This window comes from Microtus pennsylvanicus, chromosome 9 (assembly GCF_037038515.1).
Source record: "Microtus pennsylvanicus isolate mMicPen1 chromosome 9, mMicPen1.hap1, whole genome shotgun sequence".
NCBI lineage: Eukaryota > Metazoa > Chordata > Mammalia > Rodentia > Cricetidae > Microtus > Microtus pennsylvanicus.
Window position 1 is genome coordinate 44585461 of NC_134587.1, and position 14094 is coordinate 44599554.

General features: G+C 54.0%; 1 protein-coding gene across 8 annotated transcripts in view; it reads right to left on the bottom strand.

Annotated features, from left to right (window-relative positions):
- The window catches only part of Zer1 (zyg-11 related cell cycle regulator), a 39463-nt gene that overhangs the window by 2924 nt on the left and 22445 nt on the right, over nt 1–14094 (bottom strand). For 4 of the 8 annotated variants that reach the window (XM_075985680.1, XM_075985682.1, XM_075985681.1 and 1 more), the window contains 14 exons: nt 12553–12801; nt 10866–11016; nt 10322–10758; nt 9877–10053; nt 8423–8537; nt 8119–8265; nt 7676–7849; nt 6530–6745; nt 4616–4657; nt 4390–4509; nt 2640–2755; nt 1792–1995; nt 785–882; nt 7–109 (listed from right to left, as the gene is read on the bottom strand). In XM_075985680.1, coding sequence (XP_075841795.1) covers nt 7–109; nt 785–882; nt 1792–1995; nt 2640–2755; nt 4390–4509; nt 4616–4657; nt 6530–6745; nt 7676–7849; nt 8119–8265; nt 8423–8537; nt 9877–10053; nt 10322–10758; nt 10866–11016; nt 12553–12710 — 2258 coding nt within the window. In that variant the 5' untranslated portion in view covers nt 12711–12801. The remainder of the gene's footprint in view (nt 1–6; nt 110–784; nt 883–1791; nt 1996–2639; nt 2756–4389; nt 4510–4615; nt 4658–6529; nt 6746–7675; nt 7850–8118; nt 8266–8422; nt 8538–9876; nt 10054–10321; nt 10759–10865; nt 11017–12552; nt 12802–14094) is intronic. The other 4 variants (XM_075985686.1, XM_075985685.1, XM_075985684.1 and 1 more) reach the window with 1 other exon arrangement.

Sequence of the window (14094 nt, forward strand, 5' to 3'; positions counted from 1 at the left end):
TCTTACCGGGCCATCTCCTTGGTTTCCTGTCGGGCAGTGGCCATCTTCATCAAGCCCCTCAGCAGGGGCATCCCACCTTCTTTGATCAGCAGGGGGCAGTATTTGTCAGCTACAAAGCAGGAGCAGGTAGCTGAGGATGGGTGGCCTTCTACAGGTCTGTGCCCAAGATACCACCCAGACTGCTCTACAAAGGACACCGCTGGGCAGGGACAAGCCATGTCCGCCCCGGCCTCCTGGGCCCACCTGGACGGGGAAATGGGGCAAGCCCTTGGGAAAGTCACTTCCCTATTGTGGTCCAAAGTTGTTAGTTTCCCTAGAGTTTGTCCTAACAAATAAATTAAGAAAATACCATCCCAAGCACAGGCCTCAGAGGGGCATCACAAGGATGATACCCCCCTGAGAGGTTTGTAGGATGACACAGGTTCCCAGGGAATTCTGGAACTGGAATACCCTGGGCAGCAGCTTGCATTTCTGATATCATTAGTAAGATACCCCCAGGTACTGTGTAACAACCCAGGCTGGGAACGCAGGTGACAGAGACTGGAAAACTCACTCACAGCTGGGGTAGGAAGTGTGAGGAGAGGCACACTGGTGCAGGCTGGGACGCTTCTAGTGGCACAGTGGGGTTAGCATCACACCAGCATGTCACTAATGCCAAAGTGCCCAGGACTGCTCTGAGACACAAGGCCAGCAGTAACTCTATGTGTCCCCTCCTGCATGCCAGCTCCCTGTGGACATGCTGTGCTCTGCTGAGTGTCTGAACTAAGGGAGGGGAGGCACTCACGGTAGACAGACACAAGATTGTATAGGGCCCAGGTGGCCCAGTGCTGGCTGACTGGAGAGATGCCCTGAGGAAGGAGGCGGAGAATGGGCTCAAAGGACCTGGAAAGAAAGAGAGATTGCTGTTACCCCCCACCCCCAGACCTGGACGGAGACCAAGACCACCAAGACAAGAAGGATGTGAACCGAGACAGGGAGATGTGAGCCTTTTCTCCTCCCTGAGTTCTCCCTGCAGGGTCCCACATGGGCAAGCCTGTGGGATGCCAGGGGCCCTGCTCGGGCTCCGCCCAGGAGCTTACTCTGGAGAAGGTCAGAGTGGAGGAAAAGAGCAGATATCTGGGGGTCTCAGCAACCCCAGAGAGAGAGGCAAGGGGAATCACTTACAGTGACTCTAGGCCAGGCTGAAGTTCCAGCCCCCAAATCAAAAAATCAGATCAGCAAAACCTCAGGGGGTCCCGGGACTCACTTACCTGGAGGACCTCTCCACCTTCCAGCAGAGAGATGGCCTGCCGACACCCACTCTTTGTGTGCAGGGTAGAGGCACAACGTGGGAGCAGGCCCGTGGCCTGGGGTGAACGGGAACTTGGGCGGGGGAGGGGGACGACACACAAGGACATGGGACAGGGAGGGCTAGCATCCTGTCTCCCAGGGACTGGGGCGTGAGAAAAGCCCCACAGCTTCACACCCTTTCAAAGGGGTATTCAATGAATGACCAGCTGCACACACAGCACAGCAGGAAGAAGGGGATTAACTGGGGACAGCAATCCACTCACAGTACAGTAAGAACTGAGTCAGCCTGATGGGGTCAGGATGACAGGTGACTTGTGTTTTGGTGTGGGTTTAGTTCTGTATCGAGCATGCATAGAACACAGGCCTTGGATACACACAGGTGTTAGTAAGTGGGAAATGTGCCCATCACACACTGGATGCTTTTGGAGGACAGGAGCAGGGCGGAAAGCTCTGATCACAGCATGCTGGGACAAGCAGCTTCTGACTCTTCATGGTGTGTACCTTCCCATCTCAAACCTGTAGTTGATATTCCTCCGGGAGTTGATGTCCCAGCTCTGGATGGCTGCCCACATACGCTCTTCCACCTCGGCCCTCTGGGGCTCACAGACACCCCAGGCCTCAGGCCCATCGTACATGATGTGGGACAGGACACCACAAGCATTGTAAGAAACCTCAATGCCATCAGCCTTGCTTTCCAGCAGGTTGCTACCAGGAGGAAAAAGGGAAAATGCATCATGTAAATCAAGGATGATAACCGAGACTCACGATGCCAGAGGCGCGATTACTGTGACTGTTGGTTGAGCCTCCTGACCCTAGGATTGCAGGAGTGTACTACTGGGGCTCAGCTGTGAAGACAAGGCTTCTGATTGTTTCTGAGTCAGGATCTCATGCAGTTCAGGCTGGCCTGGAACTTGCTATGTCTTTAAGATTCCTGCTTCGACACCATGTGCTGGGACTATAAGCTTGTGAAACCACATCTAGCCACCTGGTATTCAGAGTCCTTCCACACTGGATATGACTGGATTACTGTCATCTGTGGCAGGCTGAAAGAGTAAGAAAGCACTAGGGGCTTAAGAAATGGCTCAGTGGCTCAAAGCACAAACTGTTTTTTCAGAGACTGGAATTAGGTTCCCAGCACACATGGAGGCTTGCATCTGCCATACCCTGCAACTCCAGGAAAACCCAAAGCCTCTGGCCTCATGGGTACATACCCATCCCTTCACACACAAAATTAAAACAAAATCAACTGGAAACAAAAGCCACATACTAGATAGAAAGCAGTACCAACCACAAACCTGGAACACACACTACTGTATTCTGAGCGTCCTGGCGGCTGAGGCAGCACCCACCTGAAGACGCTGATGAACTGAGAGGTCATCAGCTGAGGCCGCAGCTCCTTCACCTCCGCCACATTCCCCAAGAGTCCCAGCATGTTCCGGTGCAGCTCCTGCTTCTCTGGGAACTCCTGGGCAACGAGAGCCGGCAAGGCCTTCCTAGTCAACCATTTAATGTCTGCTACTGTTGCCCTCAAGGCTTTGTGGGCACCTGTCTGATCGGCCTTCTAGACACAGGACAGGTACAGTAGGCTGACCCCAACTTCCCAGTGCTCCCAAGACCTGTGGGACAAGTGGGGCTCCATTTGCCACAGCTTGGAATAGTCCTTTGGGGAGCCCCTTGGACGCTAAAGCAGGAAAGAGAGACCTACTACCCTCTGGGCAGAACTGTATCCAGTGGGAAGGGAATGGTCTGTGGGTAGTCAGAGCAGACTGCTGTGAACACAGGCTGGGCTTCCTGGCAGAAGGGATCTCAGGAGGCCCAGCTTGGTGGCAAGGCTGGGGTGGGGGGTCCCCTGACACTTTTCTTAGCGGCAAACACTGTGTGTATGTGTGGCCCTGAGATTCTCATGCCACGTGTGTCCATGGGAAGCTTGCATAGGATAGAGCCGGTGAAGGGGCAGCCTGCGGGGTAGTGGCAGCCTGTGGGGTAGAGGGGCAGCCTGTGGGGTGGTGGCAGCCTGTGGGGTGGTGGCAGCCTGTGGGGCGGTGGCAGCCTGTGGGCCTGTGGGGTGGTGGCAGCCTGTGGGGGGTGGCAGCCTGTGGGGTGGTGGCAGCCTGTGGGGGGTGGCAGCCTGTGGGGTGGTGGCAGCCTGTGGGCGGTGGCAGCCTGTGGGCGGTGGCAGCCTGTGGGGTGGTGGCAGCCTGTGGGGGGTGGCAGCCTGTGGGGCGGTGGCAGCCTGTGGGCCTGTGGGGTGGTGGCAGCCTGTGGGGTGGTGGCAGCCTGTGGGGGGTGGCAGCCTGTGGGGTGGTGGCAGCCTGTGGGGTGGTGGCAGCCTGTGGGGTGGTGGCAGCCTGTGGGGCGGTGGCAGCCTGTGGGGCGGTGGCAGCCTGTGGGGTGGTGGCAGCCTGTGGGGTGGTGGCAGCCTGTGGGGTGGTGGCAGCCTGTGGGGTGGTGGCAGCCTGTGGGGGGTGGCAGCCTGTGGGGTGGTGGCAGCCTGTGGGGTGGTGGCAGCCTGTGGGGTGGTGGCAGCCTGTGGGGTGGTGGCAGCCTGTGGGGGGTGGCAGCCTGTGGGCCTGTGGGGTGGTGGCAGCCTGTGGGGTGGTGGCAGCCTGTGGGGTGGTGGCAGCCTGTGGGGTGGTGGCAGCCTGTGGGCGGTGGCAGCCTGTGGGCCTGTGGGGTGGTGGCAGCCTGCGGGGTAGGGGCAGCCTGTGGGGTGGTGGCAGCCTGTGGGGTGGTGGCAGCCTGTGGGGTGGTGGCAGCCTGTGGGGCGGTGGCAGCCTGTGGGCCTGTGGGGTGGTGGCAGCCTGTGGGGTGGTGGCAGCCTGTGGGGGGTGGCAGCCTGTGGGGTGGTGGCAGCCTGTGGGGCGGTGGCAGCCTGTGGGGCGGTGGCAGCCTGTGGGGTGGTGGCAGCCTGTGGGGCGGTGGCAGCCTGTGGGGCGGTGGCAGCCTGTGGGGCGGTGGCAGCCTGTGGGGTGGTGGCAGCCTGTGGGGCGGTGGCAGCCTGTGGGGCGGTGGCAGCCTGTGGGGTGGTGGCAGCCTGTGGGGTGGTGGCAGCCTGTGGGGTGGTGGCAGCCTGTGGGGTGGTGGCAGCCTGGCTCCTACCTTGAGGCAGTCAAGAAAGAGCTTCATGCCGTTGAAGCTGAGGAACATCTCGCAGTTGTCGGGTGTCTCATCTGTGATGTTCCACAGGGCACTCCAGGAGAACTCCATGACCTGGTCACACTGCAGGGAGGGAGGGTGCAGCTCAGCTGTGTCCTCCTGAGGACACATGGCCATCCCTGGCATAGACACCTCTGGGATGAGGCAAAGTATGTGAGGCTCTCCTTACCGTCTTGTCCAGCAGCTTCTTCTGGATCAGCTTCAACATGGTCTGTGGGCAGAGGAGACAGGCTGCCTGAGGCCAGGGCTCCCACAGTCAGGGAGCTCAGCAGAGGGAGTCACTGGCTGCTCCAGGTGACACAGCCTGACAGTGCCCAATGCTACAGACTTTTTTTTTTTTTTTTTTTTGGTTTTTCAAGACAGGGTTTCTCTGTGGTTTTTGGAGCCTGTCCTGGAACTAGCTCTTGTAGACCAGGCTGGTCTCGAACTCACAGAGATCCGCCTGCCTCTGCCTCCCGAGTGCTGGGATTAAAGGTGTGCGCCACCACCGCCCGGCTTGCTACAGACTTTTGTGGAGGCTGTTTGAAGGCAGTCAAGCATATACCCAGCCCTCCCCTGCACGTCCCCAGGGATAAGTGAGGATGGCAATGAATCCATCTAGTTCCTGCCTTTTCCTTTCCTTCCATATTTATCCTATTCTGTGCTAGGCTAAAAATTTCTTCAGACTAGGCTAGGAAAGCACAGTGATGGAAGGGCCAACCCTGGTCTTTTCCACAGGGATTACTGCATGGAACTAGAGGAAGCAGTTTAAAGACAGAGGCCACACAATCATAAGCAACAGTCACATTAAGAAATTCTTCTCGGGGGCTGGAGAGATGATTCAGCAGATAAAAGCACTATCTGGCCTTCCAGAGGACCCAGGTTCAATTCCCAGTGCCCACATGGCAGCTCACAACTGTCTGTAACTCCAGTTCCAGGGGATCTGACATCCTAACATAAACATACACTCAGGCAAAACACCAATGCACATTAAATAAAGTTAAAAAAAAACTGTTTAGTATAAAAAAAAACACACACACACACACAAAAAAGAAATTCTTCTGATTGCTGGGCATGGTGGTACAGGCCTTTAATCCCAGCCCTAGCACTTGGAAGGCAGAGGCAGGCAGATCTCTGTGAGTTCGAAGCCATCCTGGTTTATAGAGCAAGTTCTAAGACACAGGGCTACACAGAGATACCCTGTCTTGAAAAATAAAACAAAACAAAATTTGTCTGAAGTGGTCATGGTGGTACATGCCTTTAGTACCAGCACTCAGGGGGAGGTAGGTGGATCTTTCTGAGTTTGAGACCAGCTTGGTCTACATATCAAGTTCCAGGCCAGCCAGGACTACACAAAGACCTTGTCTCCAAATAAAACAAACAACTCTTCTGCAGAGATGGCTCTGTGGTCAGGAGAGCACAGTACTCTTGCAGAGGCCCCATTGAGACTGCTATGTCCACCTACTGCTGTGGGATAATGCTTTTGTATACCATAAAGATCTGTCACTCATACTGGTTTAACAAAATGCTATGGGCCAGTAGTCAGGCAGAAAGTATAGGTGGGACAACCAGACTAGGAGAATTCTGGAAAGAGGAAAGGCAGAGATTCAGTCACCAGTCAGACGCAGAGCAAGTAAGATGAGAATGCCTTGCTGAGAAAAGGTACCAAGCTACGTGGCTAAACAGAGACAAGAATTATGGGTTAAGTTGTAAGATCTAGTTAATAACAAGCCTGAGCTAATAGGCCAAACAGTTTATAATTAATATAAGCCTCAGTGTGTTTATTTAGGACTGTATGGCTGTGGGACCGGGTGGGACAGAAACTTCCATTTATAACCTGTAACTCCAGCTCCAAATGGGTCAAACAATTCTGGCCTCTACTAGCTCCCACTGACACACATGACTAAAAATAGGCAAAGGGGAAGGAAGAAAGTCTTCAAAGGGCTGGGCACTTGCCTAGCGCAAGCCAGACCCTGCGCTCAATCCTTAGCAATCATCACTTCCACCCCACCCAGGGTCTCCCCTCCCCCTCCTACCCCCAGTCCAGGTCTCCTGAGGCCTTGCTCACAGAGGACAGCTGACAAGGGCAGACAAGCACACGTACCACGACAAATCCCATCTTGCCCACAGCTTCCTTGTGGTCATTGTCCACCTGACAGACCAGGGCATTACACAGGTGCACAGCAATGCGCTGGATGGACTCGTCCTGCCGGGTGGGGCTCAGGATGCTAAGCAGAAGCTCATTCACCCGGCGGTACTGGAACTCCAGTTCCTCGGGGATGCTGAAGTTGCAAAGGGTCAGACAGCAGTTCCGCTGCACCTAGGCCAGGTTGGAAGATAAGCGGAGCGTGTTGAGGCATAGATTTAGAATAAGGCTCCACGCCAAGGCCACCCAGAGCTGGGGAGGCCCTCCAGAGGAGCAGGCTACCAGGCTTTCTTGTTTGGAGTTTTTTGAGATGGAGATGGGGGTCCACTAGACCCAGGCTGAATTCAAACTCACTACCCTCCCTCTCTCAGTCTCCCAAGACCTAGGATTACAAGTGCGTACCACTAGGCTCAGCTAAGGCTTGTTGTCTTGCTTTTCATTTTTATCTATCTATCTATCTATCTATCTATCTATCTATCTATCTATCTATCTATCTATGTTTTTTGAGACAGGGTTTCCCTGTATAACAGCCCTAGCTGTCCTTGAACTCACACTGTAGACTAGGCTGGCCTCGAACTCACAAAGATCCACCTGCCTCTCTTCATTTTTATTAAAGTTATTCTAAAAAAGCTTTTAAAAAAACATGAAACAGCCGGGTGGTGGCAGTGCACACCTTTAATCCCAGCACATGGGAGGCAGAGGCAGGCAGATCTCTGTGAGTTCGAGGCCAGCCTGGGCTACAAGAGTTAGTTCCAGGACAGGCTCCAAAGCTACAGAGAAAACCAGTCTCAAAAAAAAAAAAAGTATTAGAAACAACCTCCCCATCAGTGATAGGGACAGGGCAGAGGAGGTGGCCCATCTGGATGGAAGTCAGAGGGCAGAGGGGGCAGAGGTGGGGTGGCCACGGCAGTGGGCTGCAGTTGAGGCTAGCTTCTGGGGCCCTTATATGCCAGGGACAGGATTCTGGGACAGTGGATATGCCAAGGAAAATGGAAAAGGTCACCTAAGTTCAGGTAAGCCTGGGTGACATACGTGTCTGATACCCTGGGAAGCAAGAAGGGTTACTGGGCCAAAGCGTGCTGGCCACAGTAGGCAGGGGCTCACCGTCACCTCCTGGTAGGACTCCATGCCATTCAGCACCACCTGGATGACCTGTCGACGCAGTTTGACACTCTGCTCTGAGCGGTACTCAGAATTGGTCAGGTAGAAGAGGGCAGCACTGCCGGTCACTTGGATGTTCTTGTCGTACTTGTGGCACTTGAGGGCTGTGATGACCAGCTGTGTGAAGACAGGGTGTTGGGGGGCTCAAAGTCCTGCCTGGGTTCTTAGTCACCATGGCTCCTCTGGGGAAAGGCTGATCCTAGCCCTGCACTCCTGGGTAGACGTGGGCAGAGCAGGAACTAAGGCAGGACCTGAACAAGTTGGCAGGGAAGCCAGGCACTGCCAAAGGGGTGGAAGCATGCAAGGCTATCCCCTGGGATCAGCAGAGGGACACAGAAGGAGGGCAGGGCTGTCTGGGAGCCTGAGGGCTCGGGATTTGAGCTGACCTTCAGGGCCCGCAGAAGCTGGTTGCAGCGCTCAATACGTGCGATGTCAAACAGCAGGTTGATGGCCCTGGAAGTGATCTCAGGCCGGTGTTCTGTGTAGGCCTCGATGGCGTTCAGCACTTGCTCTTCATTCTTGTCACCGCTTACCTAAGATGGAATGTGTTGAGGACAACCCAGAAGAGGCCAGGTAATGGAATCCCCAGGCTCAGCCATGCTCCAGTACCTGGCCACCTCCTTTCTTCCCCATTTCCCCTTCTCCCCACGCCCCCCTCCTCCACCTCCCTCTAACCCCCCCACCTCTTACTTTGTAGGCTGGAATGTGTGTGAGGCGGCACAAGGAGGTCTCAAAGAGCCCAAGGAACTGCAGTGGCCTCTTCAGAGCCCGGAAAGGCATGATGCTGCTCTTGGAAGGCTCAGTGCTGGGGAGAACACACCAGAGTTGGCAACCTGGGCAGACCTAGCCAGGGCTCCCCTACAGACTAGGTATTTCTTTGATGAATAAACAAGGCTTCTAGCCTCATCCTGCCCTACCCAACTCACTAAGCAGCTAAGACTGGCCTTGAACTCCTGATCCTCCTATCCCCCCACCTCCCAAGTGCTGGGATTACAGGTACATGCTACCACGCCTGGTCTATGTTGTGTTGGGGATGCAGCCCAAGGCTTTGAACATGGTAGGCAAGCACTCCAGCACTGAGCTACATTCCCAGCCCCGACCTCTTGATGGAGGAGTAGGAAGGGCAAAATGTGGAAGAACATGGGATGGGAGCTGCTACCATTGCCACCATTGAGAGGTATCCTTCTAACAGGGACATGTTTCACATGCCACTAAATATGGCTGAAGGAGGGCATGAGGCCAATTATAGTGGCTGGACTGGAATTAGATCTCACCACAAGCCCAGAGGCACACATCGGCCATGTGCACAGCTGAGGAACAGCAGTCCAGTGGTCTGGGCTTCCCGCCGTCCCATCGTGCCTGTGCTGTCTGTTTCCCAGACACACTACCTGTGGTCCCCAAGCCTTGTGCATGCTGACCCCATGCTGCACTATGGTCTGTTCAACAGACCCAGAATGGCTTAGGGCAGCCCCAAGTGTGCATTTCAGAGGCCAGTGCGCAGCAGCTCACATGGGCCACAGTGGGCAGGGCCTGATTTGCTTCTTTAATTTATTCAGTGTGCGTGTGTATGTGTGTGCTTGTGCATGCTCACACGTGAGCACTCGTGTGGAAATCAGCAGGCAGTTTGTAGGACTGGGTCCAGGGACTGAACTCAGGTTGTCAGGTTTAATGTCAAGCACCTTTACCATCTTGCTGGCCCTTGATTTTTTTTAAAAAAATTATTTTAATTTTATGGGTATGTGTGTTTTGCTTGCATATATGTTGTACTCTATGTGTGCCTGATGCATACAGAGGCCAGAGGAAGATGTTAGGCCCTTAGAAGCAGACTTACAAATAGGCTGTGAGCCATCATGCGGATGTTGAGACTCACACCCAGGTCCTCAAGAAAAGTAACAAATACTTTAAACTGCTCAGCCATCTCTCTAGTCACCCCAGCCCCTTTCTGAAGCTATGTAGCCCAGGCTGGCCTTAAACTCGGAGATGAGCCTGCCCTGTCTCTGTGTGCTGGAACTAAAGGCATACATTAGCAGGCCGGCCTCATGAACCTGCTTCTTATCTCCAGCACCAGCATGGTCCTTGGCACAGGGTTCTTAGCCGGGGCTTAGTGAATGACAGCCTGCCAGCAGTCATAGCCAGGCACTCACCTGGTCTGCCCTGCCTCCTCCTCCATTTTAGAGATGCTGCAGTTTTCTAGGATCATGTGGCCAGAGATGTCTAGGGACATCAGGTTCCCCAGCTTCTGCACCAAGAGGCTGAGAACCTTCCGCGTCAGCTTGAACTTGTAGTAGCTGGAGAGGCGGTCTCGGGAGATGTCCAGGTGGCTGGAGGTCAGACAGGGGCCAGAGGTCAGGATCTGACTCCTTCAGGTCACAGCAGGGGAGGACCCATGCCTGCCACAACTTCTCCGGGGAATTCTGGCGAAAAGCTCTGCTGGGACTTAGGTGCCTTAAATTGCTCTAATCCAGCAAGAAATGTGGCCTAGGGAATGGGGTCTCTCTCTCTGTTCCATGCAAGGGTTCCCTCTCTCTCCCACACCTCTCTCCCACCCTCTGCCCTCCCCTCCTGCCGAGGGCAGAGTGAGCAGCTCACCGCAGCTTGTGCAGCTGGACGATCACACGGATGTGCTCATCCGAAAGGTCCATGTTGTAGAGCACAAGGGACATCAGACTGTCCTTCCACTGTGTTAGGAAGGTGGCATCACTTGTCTGGATGCCTGAGAGGTCCAAGGCAGCCAGTGAGTTGAGTGGCCGCAGCAGTGACTCCACGGGGACACCATCAATCATGCGGCCCAGGTTGAGGAAACGCAGGCGGCTGAAGCCTTCAAAGGTGAAGTCCTTGACCAGCACCTGGCAGGTGGGGTTGACGAGACACTCGTCCTCGCAGCCCCCTGGGTTGTCCTCCTCATAGAAGATGTTGGAGCAGCCGAAGAGGCTCAGCGACACCAGACTGTGGCTGAAGCTCCGCAGCGTCTGCAGGCTCTTGGCAGACAGCTTCTCGCAGTTGGTCAGGTACAGCTCCACCAGGTCCTGGAGTAGCACAGCAGCCTCAGCTCCTCTGCCCGCCCTGTGCCACCCCAGGCCTGGCTTCTGGGACCGAATGGGCAGGGGCTGCACAGTAGGGAGCGCGGCCTCACCTGCTTGCGAATGGCCTCTAGGTCCTGGTCCTGCACCAGGTCCTCACGGAGGTGGATCCGACTGAGGCGGGTGCTGCGGGGGTCTGAGAAGAGGCTGAAGAAAGTCTCGTGGGGCTCAAAGGTGCAGGCAGCACTGACCAGCTCCACGTACCTGGGAGAGAAGCAAGCCTAGCTCAGGGAGTGCCTAGGAGCCCGAGCTGCCTTCTGTGCCCACATCAGGTGCCTGAGGGCTGATATCACCCAACAGCCAGGCTAAACACAGCACGGACACCTCTCTTCACAGGCACAGCCCATCTGCAGATCTGCACTACCTCAGCCACAGCACCACCATGGTCCAGTCACGTCTTTGCTTTTTTCTTTTTTTCTTTCTTTTTTTGATTTTGTTTTTGGAGCCAGGGTTTCTCTGTACCTGGGGAGCCTGTCCTGACACTAGTTCTTGTAGACCAGGCTGGCCTCAAACTCACAGAGATCCACCTGCCTCTGCTGCCGATTGCTGGGATTAAAGGCGTTGAGCCACCACCGCCCAGCTCAGATGTGTCTTTTCTTAGCAGCCTTCTGGCATCTTATCAGCCCCTTCCAGAGCAGGCAAATTAGGTAAAATGGTTTTGAGCCTTCAGTGTAACCCTACCTAGCTAGGACACCAGTTTGTGCATGAATCCTGGACTAGGGGTTTGGAGAGATGGCTCAGCTGTAAGAGCACTTGTTCTTAGGGACTGAGAGGAGTGGAGGGAAGGGAAACTGAGATCAGGATCTAATGTATGAGAGAAGAATAAAAGTACTTTTTTAAAAAAAGTACTTGTTCTTGTAGAGGTCAGGTATTAAGTTCCCAGCACCTACATGGTGGCCCCTTTAAAAACGAAAAGAGCCAGATACGGGCGGCTCTCCAAGTTTGAGGCCAGTTCAGTCCACAGAGTGAGTTCCAGGTCAGAAGAGGCTACACAGAGAAACCGTGTTTGGCTCAACTGCTCGCAGCTGGGAAGCTCACATGTAACTGACTCTCCTAGATGTCAGTGTCTTCACCTGGGAAATGCACTTAGCTCTGGTGCTGAGCTGACAGTGTTTAGCATCCTGCCTGGCCCATGTCAAATGCTGAGAGCACCATTCCGAGCTCAGTCCTTGGTTCCCATGTGGCTATGAAACTCCCTCATCTAACCGTTTCCCTTTGGGATAACTGGAATATACCTCAGTGTTCTGGGAGTGTAGACACATGTGCTGTAGGCACCCAAAGCAGTGGTGGAGGGGGCACCAGAAGGCTGCATAAAGATCATATGGGTGATTCAGTCTCTGAGCAGGTCTGTTGTTCTGGTCTTAGCACACATGTAAACACACATATCCATGTGTCCTTAGTTCAGAAGTGCAGGCACAGGTGTGAGCACATACACAGGGCAGCACTCAATGTCCCGACTTAGATGTGGGATTTTATACTAACTCATCCTAAACACACATGCTGCTTCACACACATGTTCTGTGCTGCATAATCCTGTAATCCCTATTCTTTCCAGTGTTCCACCTGTGCGCACACACCAGCGCCTACAACCGTAACTCTATGGTAACATACATGCATCACTCTTGTCACGCTCACAGGCATTTCCCCTTGTGGGGTCTGAACATAGTCTGGATCGTCAGCTCACACTTCATCCCCCACACTTGACCCCAACCCTGCCCCCGTCCTGGGTCCCTTGCTCACTCATTGACCAGCTGGTCACAGATTTCGCTGGGTAAGAAGATGTCTGGATGCAGCCGCAGGGTCTCCTTGTCCAGCAGGTAGCCCAGGGTGCCATCAAGATTCCGGAGACAAAAGTCAGTACAGAGGGCCATCAGGGACTCAGGTGTGTCGGACGCCATGCTGGGAGAAGGCAGGTGGCTACTCTAGGGTGGATCCACAAGGGCAGCTATAAATTCTCAACACTCACAAGATCATTGGCAGAGCCACAGCCTGGGAAGAAGAGAAGCAGAAAAGAAGCCAAATGAGCTGCAGAGAAGAGTGTACTCTCTGTGTGGGGAAAGGGAAGCCCCACCATCGCACTCAAATCATCACCTTAACATGTAGCATGAAGCCAGGGGTGGTGGTGCACGCCTTTAACCCCAGCACTCAGGAGAGGCAGGCAGATCTCTGTGAGTTCAAGGCCAGCCTGGTCTACAAAGTGAGTTCCAGTGCAAACCTGTAACCCCAGCACCCGGAAGGGGGGCAGAAGCAAAGGATCCAGACCAGCCTGAACTACAGCAAGTCCGTGACTCACACAAAAGCTGCATGTCATCCAGTCACAGAAGTTCTTATATAACAAGGGGCTACGCTAACCAAAGAAACCAATTATGAAGGTTACATCACAGTCTGTGGAAGGTGCAGCCGCAAAAGGTGATTCTGCACAGACAGTCGGGAATGGGAGTGATTGCTTCTGGAGCTGGGGTTTCCTTTGAGGAATGACAATGATGGGTGCACACTGTGGTCACACTACAAACCACAGACCTGGATACTTTAAGGGGTTGGAACACACGGCCTGTGAACTACACTCAAATTGTTACTTTACAAAGGGTTGGAGAGATGGCTTAGCGGTTAGGAACATTTACTTCTCTTGCAAAGGCCGTGGATTCAGTTCCCAGAACCTACATGGGTAGTTCACAACTAACCAGAATTCTAGCTCCAGTTGCATGTAGTGCCCACAGAGGTCAGGAAAGAAATCAGATCTTCTAGAACTGAAATTACAGATGGTTGTGAGCTGCCACATGAGTGCTGGGAACCAAACCCAGGTCCTCTGCAAGAGCAAGTAAGTGCTCCTAACCACCGAGCCAGTTCTTTAGCCACTCTTCTAAGATTTCTTAACAGGCCTTAAAAATGCCAACCATAATGCAGGGTGTGGTGGTGCACACCGTTAACCTGAGCACTCTGGAGGCAGATACAGGTGTATCTCTGTGAGTTTCGAGGCCAGCCTGGTCTAAAAAGTAAGTTCCAGGACAGCCAGGGCTGTTACACAGAGAAATCCTGTCTCGAAAATCCAAAAAATTCCAAACAAAGCAAAAATGCCAATCCTAAGAGAAAAAAGGTTAAACTGATATGCACTGAAGAAATTTCTGTCCCACATACACAGAAGTTAATTCCACTCCAGGTCTAAAGGAAAGCAAAGGGTGGGAGAACACTAAGGGAGAGGATGACGAAGCTCCGTTCAAGTCTAGACAACTAATGGAGATTCAGGGGGGAGAAAGGAGGAGGAAGAGAAGGAGAACACAGACT